This window comes from Crinia signifera, chromosome 4 (genome assembly GCF_055691185.1).
Source record: "Crinia signifera chromosome 4, ASM5569118v1, whole genome shotgun sequence".
NCBI lineage: Eukaryota > Metazoa > Chordata > Amphibia > Anura > Myobatrachidae > Crinia > Crinia signifera.
In genome coordinates this window covers 206415271-206433846 of record NC_139220.1, presented here as the reverse complement: position 1 = coordinate 206433846, position 18576 = coordinate 206415271, and the positions used below count along the sequence as shown (strand labels likewise).

Sequence of the window (18576 nt, the reverse complement as noted above, 5' to 3'; positions counted from 1 at the left end):
AAATGTCTGTATTAATTGATACATGCAGAAGTGACATGTGTATTAGTATTATTAATATTAAGTTGTGTTCATTATTTGCAGTGTAAAAGTGTGTGACAAGTGCAGCATGTAATGTTCCCTTTAAGCTGCAATGGTTCCAATTGCAGCAGTGAGAAGCGTGTAATTAACAAGTAATGAGTAAAGAAGGTGATTGTATTGTGTTCAGCTGACATTGGTTGAGGTGCGTCCGTCCTGATTAGGCGTTCCGATTGCCTAGCGCATGACCGAGTGGTGTCCGCTAAGCAATACTAGCCTTTTGGACACCGCACATTTCTTCCCTTTTTGTTCGCGTGCATTCGGCGTGCTGTCCGAATGCACGCCTACCAACATATGTGTACTCCCCCGTGTCCGCCTATGTTTCCGCCCAGTTTAGCCCCTGTGTCATTCCGCATGACGCCCATAACACGCCCATATTGCCCGAGTGATTGCGGTGCACATTTCTGTACGGTATTAGTGAGAACAAGTACGGAGACCATGCGTGGCACATGCGTGTGGCGTTCCCCACGCATGCGCAGACGGCTAAAAAACGCGATCCGATAGAATTCGGGAAAGTACGCACCGATCGGAATAAGGGCCATAGAGGGGAGTTTTTAAAAAAAAGGAGACCTGTATAGGTGTTACCTATTGGCACTGCTGTGGGACTGAACAGGAACACTATTGGGAGACTTAAAAGGCATATTGAAAACAAAAGTTGTTTGTAAGGTCAGTATATGTCTTCTTGACATCGGTATTATCAATCCATGCATATATCCATCCGTGGCCGGAAAATAAACCTTTATGTGCACATAGGGCCTTTCACAAAGGTCAGTATACAATAATATAATGTGGTGCGTAATATCTCCAGGAAAGTTAAGAAAAACCTGTTGAACTCTAGATAAAAGAAACCCCCTATGTGCATAAAAGGCATCATTCCAAGGTCAGTTTGGTGATAGAGGAAGACAGATGAAAGAGTGCTGATCTGAGTGGGAGAGAGTCTCCAAATAGACGGAAATAAACCTTCTGATCCACAATAGGATATCATCTTTTATTGTTGATTATCTCTTTAGCGGGTAGGGGTTAAACAGACCCCAAATAGGACTATTTTCTGAGTATCTCATTATTTTGTCTGTACTGGTCGCTGGCACATGATCCTGTGATTGACATTTTTCAGTGTTGTTTTGTGAGGTGAAATTAGAAGGTTGCTGGAAAAAACGTGCAGTGTGCGATATGGTCGCTGAGTGAAAATAAACCGAAATCGCAGGATCACTCAGAGCTGCAGAAGAAGTGTCCAAAATGGCTGTACCGGTCACCAATATGTTCAGCTTGCCTAAGACGGAGGAGGCGGCTGTCCTCTTCTTTCAACAGCATAATCTGCTGCCACTGACGCAGAATTGTACTTATTATATAAGGTCCCGCAGCCAAAGCCGGCTCCTGATTGGCCAGAAATCATTCTGTCCAGAGACGCCGAGGAAGAAACATCTCTGCGCCGGTGAAGTCCTGTAAGCCGGGTACCAGATGGGAGCAGCGCTTCAGCCGGAGAGGATGCCGAGGTCGTCGCCGGGGACCAGGTGAGTAGGATTTCCTTCCTTAGGTACCCCTGGGGACTACCTCGGATCCTGGACCCCGGATTCTTCAGGACAGGAGCCCCTGAACCCCAGGACCAGCCCCGGAACCAGGACCAAGGCCCCGGAACCGGACTCTTCTGCCCTGGAGCCCCGGAGCCCGGACCCAGGATCCAGGGACCGACCTACGGGCTCAAGGTAGGTAAGTATCAGTGTGTGTGTGTGTTCTGTGTGTATTAAACTTTTATTTTTCAGGGTGTCAGTGTGTTTTATTTAACTATTTTTTGTACTGCAGAACTACAAGTGCCAGCGGGCCCTTTAATGCCCCGCATGCTGGGACTTGTGGTTCTCCAAGTCCCAGCATGCGGGGTAGGCTTGCTGGGACTCATAGTTCGCCAGTAGAAAACAATAGTTTGACTTCTTTTTTTTACACAATTCATCAGCCCGATGCCCACCGCCCAGGGGCATCGGGGACAGCCCCGGACTATCAGCATGGGCTGGTAAGTCCTGGAGGGTCCCCACTTCCCCAGGACCCCTGCCCATGCTGACCAGCCAGGGGGTTAATGCTTTGGCCGCGGGACCTTATATAATAAGTGTCCCCCGGCTGTGGCATTACCCTGCTGGCTGGTTGGGTCCGGTGCTGGTTCTTAAAATACGGGGGACCCCTAGTCATTTTGTCCCCCGTATTTTGGGAACCAGCGCCGGATCTTGAGCCTGGTGCTGGTTTCATGAAATCAAGGGGACCCCGATTTGTCGGGGACCCTGATTTTATGTCACCAGCACCGGCTCAATGAGTCCGGGGCTGGTTATGCTCTGGCGGGGGACCCCACGCGCGTTTTTTTTTTTTTTACTTTGCGCTTTCCTGCAAACGTGCGATTTTCAGACATGAAAATCGCACATTTTCAGGACTAAAGACAGCGCACCAATTCGCCGCAAATCGCACCACTTCGCACTTTTCAGCCTCCAAAACGCATCACATTAAATATGCGAATTTTGACTGAAAAGTGCGATTTAAAAAAAGTGCGATTTGCGGCGATGTGGTGCGCTAAAAAAACGTGCGCATTGATCTCAATCCATAGAATGTCACCGTGTGTGTTTTGTTGCATCACATATACATTTACACAGGGGGTTTTGTGGTAAATCGCAACACACAGAAAATCGCATGCGATCACATGCGTTTTTTAGTGTAATGCAATGCGATATGTGGACAGGGTGCAGTGAATAAATTAACTAGTGAGATGCCACGAAAAAGTGATGCGATTTCACTACGCAGAATAGCCCACTAAGAAAGATGCGTACTGGGCGCCGTGATAATATACATGTACCCATTTATCTATTTGGGTTGAATAAAAATGCACTTAGTTGTGTTTTAAATGCGTTACAGATTTACACACTTGAAAATGCCACTAAAATAAATTGAGAGCGATGCAGGGTGATAAAAAGCAATGTGATACAACAGAATTTGGGATGAAACACGCCTGTGATGAAAATTGTCCTGTAATCTGCAATCTTCTCATCTTCCTGTGTTATCTATGCTTTGTAAATAGGAAGTGTTGCACAGACTGACATAGACAGAAAAAAATCCAGAGAGGATGCACGCTGAGGAAATTTCAGAGCCATATGAGACTTTGGCCATATATGTACGTTTAACACATAACATCTCTCATTATCCAACAATTCCAGCTGACTTTCAATGTGCTTTTCAGTATTCAAACAATTCCAGCGGATTCCTGCTAGGCAGTAAATGGATACGTGGACGAAGCTATCTATTTGAAATCCCTGTCCTAAAAGAAGGATAATGCAGGTGATTCTGTTGAATGTAGTTTAAATACCGATAAAAAGCAGAGCAGGTGTGAATACATAAAGATGTGGATCCCTATTCCTTCCAGAGCAGTGATTCAGGCTGGATGTCGTCACTGCACATACGTGACCCAGAGACGATATCATATACCACTAAGACTACCTATTATACCCCCAATATAGCCACCACTATGGGGGAAATTTACCAATATGAAAAACCTAGTTTTTCGTATTGGTATTTCCCCTACGGCTGCATACGACTGTTTTAGTCGTATGCAAAGTCGTGTTCCGGAGGGGAAATTACAAAGCAGTCCTGTAACCCTCCGATGGTGTAACAATTCGTATTAGCTGGCCATATATACGGCCGCTAATACGAATTTTTCTAGCAGTCTGCACGGATCAGTCAGATCCGTGCAGACTGCAAGGTGTAAAAAAAAAATAGAAAAATAAATAAATATAAAAAAAAAAACCAGCGTGGGGTCCCCCCCACAGCCGAAACCAGCACCAGGCTGACAGAGCCGGGGCCGGTAATTAAAAATCAGGGAACCCGACAAATAGGGGTTCCCCGATTTTTAACAACCAGCCCCAGGCTCCTGCTCTGGGGCTGGTTCCCAAAATACGGGGGACAAAATGACTAGGGGTCCCCCGTATTTTAAGAACCAGCCCCAGGCAAAACCAGCCAGCAGGGTAATGCCACAGCCGGGGGGAGACTTTTTATACAAGTCCCCCCGGCCAAAGCATTAACCCAACCGACCAGTCAGCCTGGCCAGGGGCCCTGGGGGAGTGGGGACCCCCCCAATGAAGGGGTCCCCCCCCTCCAGGACTTACCTGACCAGGCTGAAGCCTGGTGCTGTCCCCGATGCCCCTGGGCGGTGGGCATCGGGCTGATTCAGGTGTAAAAAAAAAGATTAAACTATTGTTTTTTACTGTGGCACTACAAGTGCCAGCAAGCCTCCCCAGCAAGCTGGGACTTGGAGAACCACAAGTCAGAATTTGGGATGAAACACGCCTGTGATGAAAATTGTCCTGTAATCTGCAATCTTCTCATCTTCCTGTGTTATCTATGCTTTGTAAATAGGAAGTGTTGCACAGACTGACATAGACAGAAAAAAATCCAGAGAGGATGCACGCTGAGGAAATTTCAGAGCCATATGAGACTTTGGCCATATATGTACGTTTAACACATAACATCTCTCATTATCCAACAATTCCAGCTGACTTTCAATGTGCTTTTCAGTATTCAAACAATTCCAGCGGATTCCTGCTAGGCAGTAAATGGATACGTGGACGAAGCTATCTATTTGAAATCCCTGTCCTAAAAGAAGGATAATGCAGGTGATTCTGTTGAATGTAGTTTAAATACCGATAAAAAGCAGAGCAGGTGTGAATACATAAAGATGTGGATCCCTATTCCTTCCAGAGCAGTGATTCAGGCTGGATGTCGTCACTGCACATACGTGACCCAGAGACGATATCATATACCACTAAGACTACCTATTATACCCCCAATATAGCCACCACTATGGGGGAAATTTACCAATATGAAAAACCTAGTTTTTCGTATTGGTATTTCCCCTACGGCTGCATACGACTGTTTTAGTCGTATGCAAAGTCGTGTTCCGGAGGGGAAATTACAAAGCAGTCCTGTATGACTGCTTTGTAACCCTCCGATGGTGTAACAATTCGTATTAGCTGGCCATATATACGGCCGCTAATACGAATTTTTCTAGCAGTCTGCACGGATCAGTCAGATCCGTGCAGACTGCAAGGTGTAAAAAAAAAATAGAAAAATAAATAAATATAAAAAAAAAACCAGCGTGGGGTCCCCCCCACAGCCGAAACCAGCACCAGGCTGACAGAGCCGGGGCCGGTAATTAAAAATCAGGGAACCCGACAAATAGGGGTTCCCCGATTTTTAACAACCAGCCCCAGGCTCCTGCTCTGGGGCTGGTTCCCAAAATACGGGGGACAAAATGACTAGGGGTCCCCCGTATTTTAAGAACCAGCCCCAGGCAAAACCAGCCAGCAGGGTAATGCCACAGCCGGGGGGAGACTTTTTATACAAGTCCCCCCGGCCAAAGCATTAACCCTACCGACCAGTCAGCCTGGCCAGGGGCCCTGGGGGAGTGGGGACCCCCCCAATGAAGGGGTCCCCCCCTCCAGGACTTACCTGACCAGGCTGAAGCCTGGTGCTGTCCCCGATGCCCCTGGGCGGTGGGCATCGGGCTGATTCAGGTGTAAAAAAAAAGATTAAACTATTGTTTTTTACTGTGGCACTACAAGTGCCAGCAAGCCTCCCCAGCAAGCTGGGACTTGGAGAACCACAAGTCCCAGCCTGCTGGGCATTAAAGGGCCCGCTGGCACTTGTAGTTCCACAGTTAAAAAAATAGTACAATAAACACACTGACACAATGAAAATAAAAGTTTAATACATACATTACACACATACTGATACTTTCTTGATCCCGTAGGTAGCCCTGGTCCTGATGTCCTGTGTCATCCTCCAGGTCCATGTCGGCTGTCCGCGTCGTCCTCCAGGTCCATGTCGACGGTCCGTGTCGTCCTCCAGGTCCATGGCGGTGTCCGGGTCCGAAGAAATCCATGTTGGAGCTGTGGAAGGAAATCCTACTCACCTGGTCCTGCACTGAAGAAGTCTTCTCTTGGTCCGACGTAATCCAGGTAATGTTCACAGCTGTTGCCGGTCCCCGCTGTCTCCGCATCGCGCTGAGGAGAGATGCTGAGATATTTCATACTCGGCGCCTCTCCTCAGGATGAATTCTATTGACCGCCTAGCGGCCAATCAGGAGCCGACTTTCTCGGCTTCTGATTGGCCGCTAGGCGGCCAATAGAATTCATCCTGAGGAGAGGCGCTGAGTATGAAATATCTCAGCATCTCTCCTCAGTGCGATGCGGAGACAGCGGGGAGCGCCGGCAGCTTGAACATTACCTGGATTACGTCGGACCAAGAGAAGACTTCTTCAGCGCAGGACCAGGTGAGTAGGATTTCCTTCCACAGCTCCAACATGGATTTCTTTGGACCCGGACACCGCCATGGACCTGGAGGACGACGCGGACAGCCGACATGGACCTGGAGGACGATACAGGACATCAGGACCAGGGCTACCTACGGGATCAAGAAAGGTAAGTATCAGTATGTGTGTAATGTATGTATTAAACTTTTATTTTCATTGTGTCAGTGTGTTTATTGTACTATTTTTTTAACTGTGGAACTACAAGTGCCAGCGGGCCCTTTAATGCCCAGCAGGCTGGGACTTGTGGTTCTCCAAGTCTCAGCTTGCTGGGGAGGCTTGCTGGCACTTGTAGTGCCACAGTAAAAAACAATAGTTTAATCTTTTTTTTTACACCTGAATCAGCCCGATGCCCACCGCCCAGGGGCATCGGGGACAGCACCAGGCTTCAGCCTGGTCAGGTAAGTCCTGGAGGGGGGGGGACCCCTTCATTGGGGGGGTCTCCACTCCCCCAGGGCCCCTGGCCAGGCTGACTGGTCGGTAGGGTTAATGCTTTGGCCGGGGGGACTTGTATAAAAAGTCTCCCCCCGGCTGTGACATTACCCTGCTGGCTGGTTTTGCCTGGGGCTGGTTCTTAAAATACGGGGGACCCCTAGTCATTTTGTCCCCCGTATTTTGGGAACCAGCCCCGGACCTGGAGCTGGTTGTTAAAAATCGGGGAACCCCTATTTGTCGGGTTCCCTGATTTTTAATTACCGGCCCCGGCTCCGTCAGCCTGGTGCTGGTTATGGCTGTGGGGGGGACCCCACGCCATTTTTTTTATTTTATTTTTCTATTTTTTTACACTAAAGCCTGCACAAATCTGACTGATCCGTGCAGGCTTAAAGCAAATACGACAGGAAAATGGTGTTCTATTTTCCTGTCGTATTTGCGTGGGTGTTTTACACCACTTAGCAGCCGTATTATCAGTACGGCTGCTTAGTACATCAGGAACCACCATTCTTTTGAATGGTGATTTCTGTCGTATCCTATCGATGGTGTAGGACATTCGTATTTGTAAATACAAATACGAATGTTCCATCTTTAGGACTACGAATTGTTGTATTTTTGGGATTGTAAATCCCGAAAATACAAATTCGTAAAAAAAAGGTGTATTTCTCCCTACGAATACACCATTTTTCTACAAATCCATTTTGGTAAATGTCCCCCTATATGTTTACATTAATACTGCGTGTAAAGATCACATTGTGGGCTAAACTCCACTTCACATTATGCTGGCACCTATTGAAACCATCCAGGCTCTAAACCAGGAGATCATATAAACAATTTTCACTTTTGCATCTCACCCATTGATCAGAGGCTGATATGATTGCTAATTAGGGATCTGTTCATCTTTGGCATAGTTCTTCAAACTGTGGTCCTCCAGATGTTGTGGAACTACATGTCCCAGCATGCCCTGACAGTTTTGGCATGCTCTTATAGGAAAAAATGTGGCAATGCATGTTGGAACATGTAGTTTTACAACATCTGGAGGGCCGCAGTTTGAAGACTCATGATCTTTGGAGTTGTCTCATTTTTCCCTGATGTATCTGGAAATGTCTTTTTTTTATACAGAATGTTATACTGTCTTAGGAAGTTCTCCATTTAATGCCATGTAAATTCCCCATTATTGCCACTTGAAAATGTGAATGGATTTCTCTGAAAACGTGTTCCTTGTCAGTTACATAAATCCTGTAACTTGTCCAATACTTCATCTCTGTTCTTTATAAAATACATTAAATGACTGTGGGGTAGGTGCTTGTTATGGTGGGGAAGCGGTATATGCTATCAGATACCGCTTCTCCCCCATGTGTGAATGTGGGGATGTGTGCTAGGCGCCCCTGTCTATATCGGCACTGCTATCAAAAAAGCGCATGCAGATACAGTATGCAGAGTAATAATGTATAAATGGTTAGCATGAAACATTTGACGACAACTGAAGTTATCAATCTCGACAGCTGCAGGTGGGTCGGATTTAGGGCCCGATTGAGACCCGATTGCAGGGCAGCTAAAAAGCAAAGCCCTGCTATCAGAGAGCCGTCCAACCAGAGTGAGAACCCGCCCCTGTGCAAGCCTGCAAATGGGCTGCTATAATATCACAGCCTGGCAAAAATAGGTCATTCAATTTGCAGCAAACTTGCCATCTAATGAATTCCCCACTGTCTGAAGTCTCTGAGTAACTCTGGACCGGCAGCTGCAAAATTACAGGCGGGTCAGGACTGGAGCTGATGTCAGAGGCCCTCCCTGAGAACAGCTGTACACCTCTGCGTTTTTTCCTGACACTCCCATTAAACCGCTTGGTGCCACTCCCCAAACGCTTGCTGTTTGTCAATCACCTTGTGCATGGCCAGTGAATAGAGATGATGGTTTTGAATCGCATGGAGGCCGCGCACATGCATGCTACAATCCGTGTGATTGCGCAGTTGTTCGATAATCGCTCGTGCTTCGAATTCACAACCCATTGATCGGGTCTGAATCAAGCCCTTAATATGTGCAGTTAGATGTGTAAGAGGTGTGGTCCCAACCAAAATCTAAATTTGAGTGTAAAATTTAAGATTTCTAGCTTTTGAGGCTCCATGCAAAAGCAGAAAAGTATTTACCACACATGCAAAAATGTATGTATGTGTACCCCATGCATTGTAACATGGTTGTCCAGGTGTATACTTCCTTGCTTTCCCCAATTCAGAACTCAGCTCTAAGTACAATCTATTGCTTACCTTTGCTTTGGAGCCAAAGAGAAGACAATCCAAATTTTTTGCAACTTTCAGCCATGTCTTTGCAGATATGAGAAAGAAACCCTCCTGCAAACAAAACATGAAATTAAACTTTAAAATAAGGTAGTCTGAAGTATTGTACATTTGTGGTATTGTTCTTAAAATGGTTATGTATAAATGTGCAAATCTTCAATACAAGTATGGTGAAAGCTGGGTGCATGTGTGCTCCAAGAGAGGAGGCGGCCATGTGCAGACTCATCATAGAAACTTAGAATTTGATCAGATAAGAACCAATCGGCCCATCTAGTCTGCCCCTTTTAAACCATATCATTACCCTTTAAACCCTATTTGATCCTTATTTCTTTGAAAGTATGTCCTTTTGTCTATCCCATGCATGTTTAAATTGTTCTACTGTCTTAATGGTAGATGTATAAAGAAATGATAAGGAAGGAGAAGTGAGCCAGAGGAGAAGTGGCCTATGGCAACCAATCAGCACTGAAGTAACATCTATAATTTGCATAATTTAAAATTATACAGAGCAACTGATTGGTTGCCATGGGCCACTTCTACTCCCTTATCACTGCTTCATACATCTACACCTTAGCCTCTACCACCTCTGATGGGAGGCTAGTCCACTTGTACACTTCCCTTTCTGTGAATTTTTCAACAGATTTCCCCTAAAACTCTCTCCCTCCAGTTTCAGTGCATGTCCTCGTGTTCTACTACCCATAATTTGAAGACTGTTTCCCTGCTGGACTTTGTTAAAACCCTTGATATATTTGAAAGTTTCTATCATGTCCCCTTTTTTCTCTGATCCAAACTATGGGCCTTATTCTGTTTGGTTCTTTGGGATGCGCGTTCTTTCGGAAATGACCGAACGCCACACACGGCAGATATTCTAAGAACACACGCCCATAGGTCGTCCGCATGCGTTCGGACAGACTCTCTAAGAAGAGGGAGTGTCTTCAGACTGCATCCAAACGTGCGTGTGCGGTGGAAACTCAAAGAATCAGCACTGTTTTACTGCGTCCGAACGGACGGGAATCTGACCGTACGCACCGAGTTGGTGTATTTCCGCAAACCTTACTAATCTATTAAGAAGTCATGCTTCAGCAACATGACACACTTATCCAATTAGGCTACCTCATAACATATATATTATTTTTAAATGTAATCAATTACTTCCTAATTGATACTTAAACACATTACTTGCACTTTAGATTAACCCTTACATCATGTTAAGTGTTATTACTTCATTGTTGCCCCTTTACCTGTCTTAGTGGTTTCAATTGAACCTGTGAAAAGAGTGTAATTAATCACTAATGACTAGAGGAGTGGATTGTATTGTGGTCAGCTGCGAGTGTTTAAGGTGCGGGCGTACTAATTGGGCGATCCAAATGCCTACCGCATGAACCAGTGCTCTTCGAGAACTGAAACTTGCTTATGGACTCCACAGATTTCTACCGTGTTAGTTCGCTTGCACTGGGTGTCCGGTCCGAATGCATGCCTACCACTGTTCGTGCACTCCCACGTGTATGCCCAGATTTACGCCCAGTTTTGCCCACTTTGAAACCGCGCCCTTGTGTACGCCCACATGACGCCCATATTTCCCAAGGGAGTTTGGTGCACATTTGTAGACGGTATTGGTGAGAATGAGTGCGAAGACACTGCGTTGCACATGCACACTGTGTTGCCTACGCATGCGCAGATAGCTAAAAAGCGCCCTCCGAAAGAATTCGGAACGGACCGCACCAAACAGAATAAGGCCCTATGTACTGTAGGCCATGCACCATTTTAGTTTCGCTTCTTTGTAACTTATCTATATCCTTCTGGAGATATGGCCTCCAGAACTGCTAACAGTATTCTAGATGAGGTCTTACCAATGACCTATACAGTGGCATCACTACTTCTTTCTACTGCTGCTTCCTCTCTCTATGGGGCAGATGTACTAACTCCCCCCCTTTGCGCTTCAGAAATAACGTCCCGCTTCTCCTGCATAACGAGGAGAAGCGGGCACTCGTTACTGGGGAGATGTATTAACATCCCCCATGCCGATAAGGAGAGCCGTTATCCCCAGCGTTAACGGCTCTCCTTATCGGCTCCCTCGCCGCCCCGCACATGCGCACTCGCCGTCGCCCCCCCCCCCTGCCCGGCTTACTGGGCATGCGCGAGATCTCGCAAAAAATGCGAGATCTCCAGCGCAGGCCGATCCAGAAGCAGGGCTAGCATTGTCCCCACAGTGGGGGATAGGACAACGCTAGCCCTGAGCTGGCGAAGCGGCCGGGGCGAATTAACGGCTTGAAGGCTGTTAATACATCGCCCCGGCCGCTAATCCCTGGGGGTGATTGCAGGGACAGCCCCGCCGAGCGTAACTCGGCGGGCTGTCACTAGCGCACGTTAGGTGCGCTAGTAATACATTAGGGATAGACGTAATCCCCCCCAGTTAACCAGCGTTAAGTGCATTTTTGCACTTAACGCTGGTTGATACATCTGCCCCTAGGCAACTTAGCATCTGACTTGCCTTCTTCATTGCTTTGTTACATTGCTTAACTGCCTATAAGTCACCTGAAATAGTGACTCCTAGATCCCTTTCCTCCTCAATAGTTTCCAATATAGTGCCATTAATACTATAGTTAGCCTTTGGATTTTTGAGACCCAAGGGCATGATTTTACATTTATTGGCATTAAACTAATAATTGCCATTCCCTTGACCATTCCTCTAGTCTACCTAGATCATCCACCATTTGTTTTACCCCTTCCTGTGTCTACCCTGTTGCATACCTTGTATCATCGGCAAAAAGGCATAATTTCCCTCCCCCCCCCCCCCATCTCTGCCCGGGGGCAGTGTCCACCCACCTCCTAGAGCAGTAAAGTCTGATCACTAGGGCGCTCAGACTACTGCACATGCGCGAACCACCAGATAAATGGTGTGGCGCCCATTTTTCATGCAATTCCGGAAGCGATGTTGCCTTCATCACGGGACTCCAGAGGGTTATAGTATTAAAAAATGGATGCAGTGTGGGCCCACAGGGACTCAGGGCCCTGTGTGCAGTGTACATTGCACCCATTATAACTACTTCACTGGCCGGGTTCCTTATATGATCTAATAAACATCAATGCCATCTGTCAGCCCCTATCACCCAGTATAGTAACAAATGCCCTACATAAGTGTACTCATTACAGATATTTAAAGTGTATAGTTTATGTATTCTTAAATATTCCATGAAAACATTTAGATTAAATCTTGGAAGCAAATAATAGACACGGTGTGACTGAGGATGGGAAACAATATGGAGGAATGGGGATTCTCTCCTCTTTAGGCTAGGGTTGAAATACAGTAGGCTCTTTGGGGCTGATTCTCAGTTGAATGCAAAGTGGCTTACTGTCATATGTTAATGCAAAAATACATCCAACTAATGTGAGGTTAATGGTAATGCAATCAAGAACCACTTACTACTGTATGACCACAAGTCATCCAATCCCATGATGTGTACGCATCGCAGCATGAATGGCATGTCTAGTTTGCCCACTTTTATGGTTTGTGTGTGCCTATTCAGATCATAGATTTAGCAGCATAGTACACCATGCATCCTGTCACATGTTCCGGTTGATAGGTCAACAGTAAATAGGTCGACATGGACAAAATGACGACATTGACAAAAAATGGACACAAACAATAGGTCAACATGGCAATGGTGGACACATGAAAAGATCGGCATGAGTTTCAAAACTTTTTTAACTCATATCTTGTTCATACTTTCTGATCCATGTAAAAAACTCATGATCAACCTTTTTGCTGGGTCAACATTTTCACTGTCAACCAATAGTGGTCATCAAACTCAGAATAAGACAAACATATGCAAAAATGTGTAAATGGGCTATAAATATGAGTGAGTGGCACTCTGAAACTTCACAGCTACAGAATTATTTTTTAACCTTGTTTTTCTGTGTCATAAAAAATTTAAAAAAAAAAAAAAAACCCAGACTCTTAATTTGGAGTTAAGGGAAAGTATCAAGATGAAGTTTCTTAAAAAAGAACTGTGGCTGATTTAGCTTTTCCTGACTGTGACCACTACATTTTTGTGATATTGTGCGGGCTATAATGAAGAAACAAAATTTTTATATATCAACCTTGTTTTAATCCGCCTCTCGCAAACAAAGATGCACCATTGATCACATACAATTTCTGAACAATGCTATGTCTATTGGAATTGAGCCACCAGAGCCATTAAAACTGCATGTAAAATATGTAGTTGCTGACTGCAACACGTCCTTGAAATGGTAACAACATGCCTGCATTTGGCTAGCCACTCCACATTAACATCCATAGATGCACACTATCGCTTTGCATCCAAATTCCCACTGCAACAGCTGTCGGTACAAGATCGAGGCACAACCGCAAATTCAACTCAGATGCATGCGCAGTATTAATATAACTGAACAAACATCACCATTTTGAATCAGCCCCATAATCAAGAGTTTTGTTTATAGCCTTAAAATTGTGAGCTTCCTGACCATGACCATCTTAACCCTCTGTCTCATATTTGCATCAACTATGGTAACATCATATGTACATCTTGTTTTATGAATGTTTTTTTGCTTGCATTGTTATATTAACTGTTTGAAGTTGTAGACATTAAAGGTGAAATTTAATAGGATGAGTAATTCAGAAAGTGACAAATTTGGAAAGAAATCTCCAGTTTTTTTAAAAGCGGCAATCATTTACACTGCAAAACCAGCGGGGACCCGCTCATCCAATATGCACTGCACCGGGTCTCCGCTCATTAGATATGCACGGGGAAGGGTTCTGCTCACTGCTGCCTGGGTCGCCAGTCGTGCATATCTAATGAGCGTGGACCCAGCACAGCACACAATTACCGGTCCATTTCTGTTGGGACCCAGGCACTTCTGTGGAGTCTCCGCCCGACTTATGGCTCGGAACATAGGAAGGCAATGGAGCCAGTGCCCCCTTTAAGGCTGGCGTATGGCAGCAGATGACTCCATTGCCCTGGGAGTTCCGACACTGCCCCACGTTCCGCCTCTATCACCCAGCCTCTTTTAGGCATTCAGAGTAATGACCCCTACTCTGGACAAACATATAACATGAAGTAATAGGTGCTGTTAATCAGCAGTGAATCACAATACATATTAGAACCTGGACTGGATCTGTCTAGTCCTGCTGCTCTTCTAAATACTGGACTGGATCTTCCACATTGACTTCATGTGCAAGTACGCTGTCCTTGCCACATTAACTATACCAGGGTTTCAGATCAAGGACAGTCCTGCAAATATTTGCAATGTCCTGGTCATGAAAATAGGGGAATGTGTTCTATTGGGGTGCTAGCATACACTTTTTAAATCAGATTGGGGTTTTTTGTATCGCCAATTGTGAATGTAGCTTGTAAAATCTATAATGAGGTGCAGATGATACACACAAGGCACAGGATGTGAGATAGCATTCTTTGGAATGTGACACTTATTTATCCCACTGCATGATTAAAATAATGATGTACAGCAATTTCTACTTGAGGTGTTGATACTTTGCAGAATAACCCCACTCTCATCACACCAAGTCATTAATAGGCATATTATTTTAAGGTTGGTCTTGTCCCTGCTTGTTTTCATATGCATATATGGACAACATTTTGCAGCTGTGACAACTGGGAATAAAAGTGTCATGCTTAAAAAGGAATTGAAAGGGTGGCCATACGAAGTTTAAGAACACTTATTAACACCTCTGTGCAAAGCAGGCCTTTGCTACATTTCAGCTTCTCAATGCAACCAGGCAATTGGATTTATAGGCCATTTTGTCATCTTGTTTGTTACACTATTTATAAAATGGTTTCCACATCTAACTGTAAAAGGTAAAGATTAGGCAAGGGAGCACAGAGCGCGCATCAGGATCACATGGTAAATAACCTGTGCGATCTGCATGCAATCCCGATTCGATTTTGACTATATAGTCAAAATTAGAAACATTGAAACCCACAGATATAGAAATATTTATTTTTAACAACTATCCAATTAAGGGGATCAGGTGAAAGGACACCACTGACACTCGATTCAGACAAAGAAATTAGTTATTTAGCACCAATATTCGGAGAGATACTTATCACTGCAGGCTGTGATGAATTCATTATTTGACCTCTGCTATCACTCTAGATTAGTAGTTCCCAACATGGGGTACTAGTACACCTGGGGGTACTCTGCAGACCGGTTGGAGGTATTTGAAAATAATATTGGAAATGGCAGAAGACGTCTCCTATTGACATGGAAATAAACCACATGCATCCATTTTGGTTCCGTCTGCAGAATCATCAGAGTCTCCTTGTGTTTTTTCCCAACCAGCAATCCACTGGGAGCTACCTGCTCTGCCCTCAGAAATCATCTACTCCATGCTGATCATGTGGAGGAAGCAGCAGCATTAAGGAATTAGCGGGAACCCCAAAAACACTACACTGCCTGCGGCCATACATAGAGGGACCAGATTCCTGACTGCACACTACTCTACCGCTACTCCTTTATATAAGGACACGCATACCACTCACTTCCACTCCACTCATAAGTACTGTGGATATTTAAATTAGTGCAAAACCCTAACTGCCACCCACACAGCCTAACCTTATCTAATCTCTTAGGGGGAAATTTACTAAGCTGGCCACAAACGGGATCGGACAAAAAAAAAAAGAAATATATATATATATATATATACACATTATGGAGAGTGTTGAGTCCCTGTATTTGTATTTATTAGAGCATGTGGTCACAGGCCACTTCACCCCAACCTGGGAATGGCGAGTGCTGCTTGCACCCCATTTGCAGGGATGGCAAGTGTTGTGGTACTCTGTGTATATATATATATATATATATATATAAATAACATTTAAAAAAATGGCGTGGGGTCCCATCCCCTAACAAGTATAAATTCCGGTTCTCACTATAGGACTACTATGTTATAAGTTTAACATGGCGTCCTATGGAGGGAACCAGCAAATGAGCCTGACCGTGAAGTCAATTGGGGTCAACCACAAAGCTCATTTGCCAGTTCCCACCATAGGACTCCATGTTAAACTCATAACAGAGTGTCCTATGGTGAGAACCACCCATAGGTTTACATGTCCATTTCATAACAAGGAAGTCTATGGAGAAGTGCAAAGCCTATAAGGTGCAGAGCTCCCCTGGAACTTGCTCCTAAAAGGCAAATTTACATCAATGGGATCCCCCTCATTCTCTGGGAGGAGCCGCATGTAAATAAGATGCATTTTAATGGAAGAAGATGCATGAGAAGAAGCTCAGCAATACAGTCATGGAATGGTATGATTAGAAGGGTCTTTTACCGTGCAAGGAGGCTACATGTACAGTATGTGGACAAATCTGTAGACTAATGCTAAATGTGCAATTTACTGTAGATTATACAATTAGATCTAGCCCTCAAATATTTTTTTAATATGTTGTGGATTAGCATCCTATTTCTGAGCAATGCACACAAGGTACACTATGTGACCAACTGCTTATTTAATGAATTAGAAGAAAATCTCTAGAAAGAAAAATCGGTACTTATGTAGTATCTGGGCTGCCGATTTTGTGATTGTATGCCTTACCTTAAGGCATACAATCAGATGCGATGCGATTCGATGCGATTTTGCATAGGATTCAATGTTAAGAAGGTCCTGTTCATTTCCCCAATATCCAAGTGGGCATAGAGTTGATTTTATATAGCGTGGCGAGCGCAGCGAGCCACCGAGCCCGAAGCGTGGCGAGCGCAGCGAGCCCCGCGAGGGGACGCATATTTCTTAAAAAGTATTCTGTGTCCCCTCGCGGGGCTCGCTACGCTCGCCACGCTTCGGGCTCGGTGGCTCGCTACAGGTTTATATCCAACTCCATGCCCACTTGGATAGTGGGGAAAGGAAAAGGACCCCTTTTTTCCATTAAATTCTATGTTAAAATGGACTCAGACCATTTTAACATTGAATCCTATGGAAAAATCTTGACCATCGCATCGCATACGATTTGGTCGCATGCGATGCGATGCGATCCGATTTCTAAATCGGACGCCCAGATACTACATAAGTACCGAAAAATCACAAGATGCTCAGATGTATTTGTGCAGATTCCTACAGAAATTGTAAATTCAGAAATCTATGGCAAATGTTTGTACACTTGTACTAGCCCCTCAACATTAAGACCAATTCTACAGCCAGTTTTAGTGGATAAACTTCAAGGTAGAAACAAAGCACTAGTTTTTAGTACTTTCTGTACCTCAGACTATATGTTTCTTCTACACGAAGAAGCTGTTAGACTTTTTTTATTTTAGTTTTGCTTTAATACATTAATGAGAGTATTCATTCCAATCTTAGCTCTAAATGTTAACTAATTTTTTTATAATTTTACCTATCTATCTTTTAAATTAAATGTTAAGAATAACCTAATGCAGGAAAATAAGTATACAAGCGGACATACCAATTTATGGGTAGAATTTCTATGGGTTTTGTTACGTAAGTGCCAGTTGGTCTCTTTACTCAGGTACAAAGACTGAGAAAAGCGATAGAGGTAAACACCTATGCAAAGTACTCACTTTAAGTCGGCCGTACTTGCGGATTTTGCCAGTTTTAACCTATGACCTTATGCTACTGATGCTACAAAGTCCTCACAAGGTATGCATCCAATGAGCAATGAATGAGATGCCCACTATTAACATTACATAAACCACTGGAGCATCTTTAGATGCACCATTGGTCAGACCAGTTGAAAAATCATCACAGGCATTGAATAGGGTGAACTCAATTTGCCCTAAGACCAGCTGAAAATTGAAGATTTTTTTGACTGGTCGACAAATCCAGCAATAATTGAACACCCCCTTCCCACCCATTCTGACTAAGAATCAAGTCCTTTGACCAGGACATCACTAGCTGGGAACCTCTATGAATTGTACCTAGTCACAGTACCATGATCAAAGGCACTTTTGGTAATCATTTTTATAATGCACGCATGCCTAGATTACAAATGCAGGGTGTAAATATATGCCATGTGCACAAAAACAAAAAATAGAAGATGTAACATTTGCTTCCGGTCAACTAAAAGGTGTGCTTGCTTATATCGCAAGGTAGTCATTTAGCACCTGAAATTACAATGTTATTTAGGTCAATGGGTTAAAACTTAAAGAACGGAGGATGATGTAGTATATAATTTGATTGCATTAACGTGAACCTTATCATGATGATCATACCATGATGAAATAGCATGTTTTTATGACAACACACAGCAATCTGGGAAAGCAGAGCCTACGTTTCCTGTCGTCTCCCTTGTTATAAATGCTGCTCACGTAAACCTTTATTTCTGAGCATTTTCTAAAGCTGTAACATTGCTGTAGCAAAGCTTGATCTTTTACAACTAGGGGGAGACAAAGGAGTTGCGTGTGGCTTTTTATAAATCTTTCTCTGTGAACAGAAACCAGCACAATGCTGCTTTTCGGTG

The 18576-nt window shown here is 44.4% G+C and overlaps 1 protein-coding gene across 6 annotated transcripts in view; it reads right to left on the bottom strand.

Annotated features, from left to right (window-relative positions):
• Positions 1–18576, bottom strand: part of REC114 (REC114 meiotic recombination protein) — a 154361-nt gene that overhangs the window by 52609 nt on the left and 83176 nt on the right. For all 6 annotated transcript variants that reach the window (XM_083183575.1, XM_083183574.1, XM_083183569.1 and 3 more), the window contains one exon: positions 9106–9189. In XM_083183575.1, coding sequence (XP_083039701.1) covers positions 9106–9189 — 84 coding nt within the window. The remainder of the gene's footprint in view (positions 1–9105; positions 9190–18576) is intronic.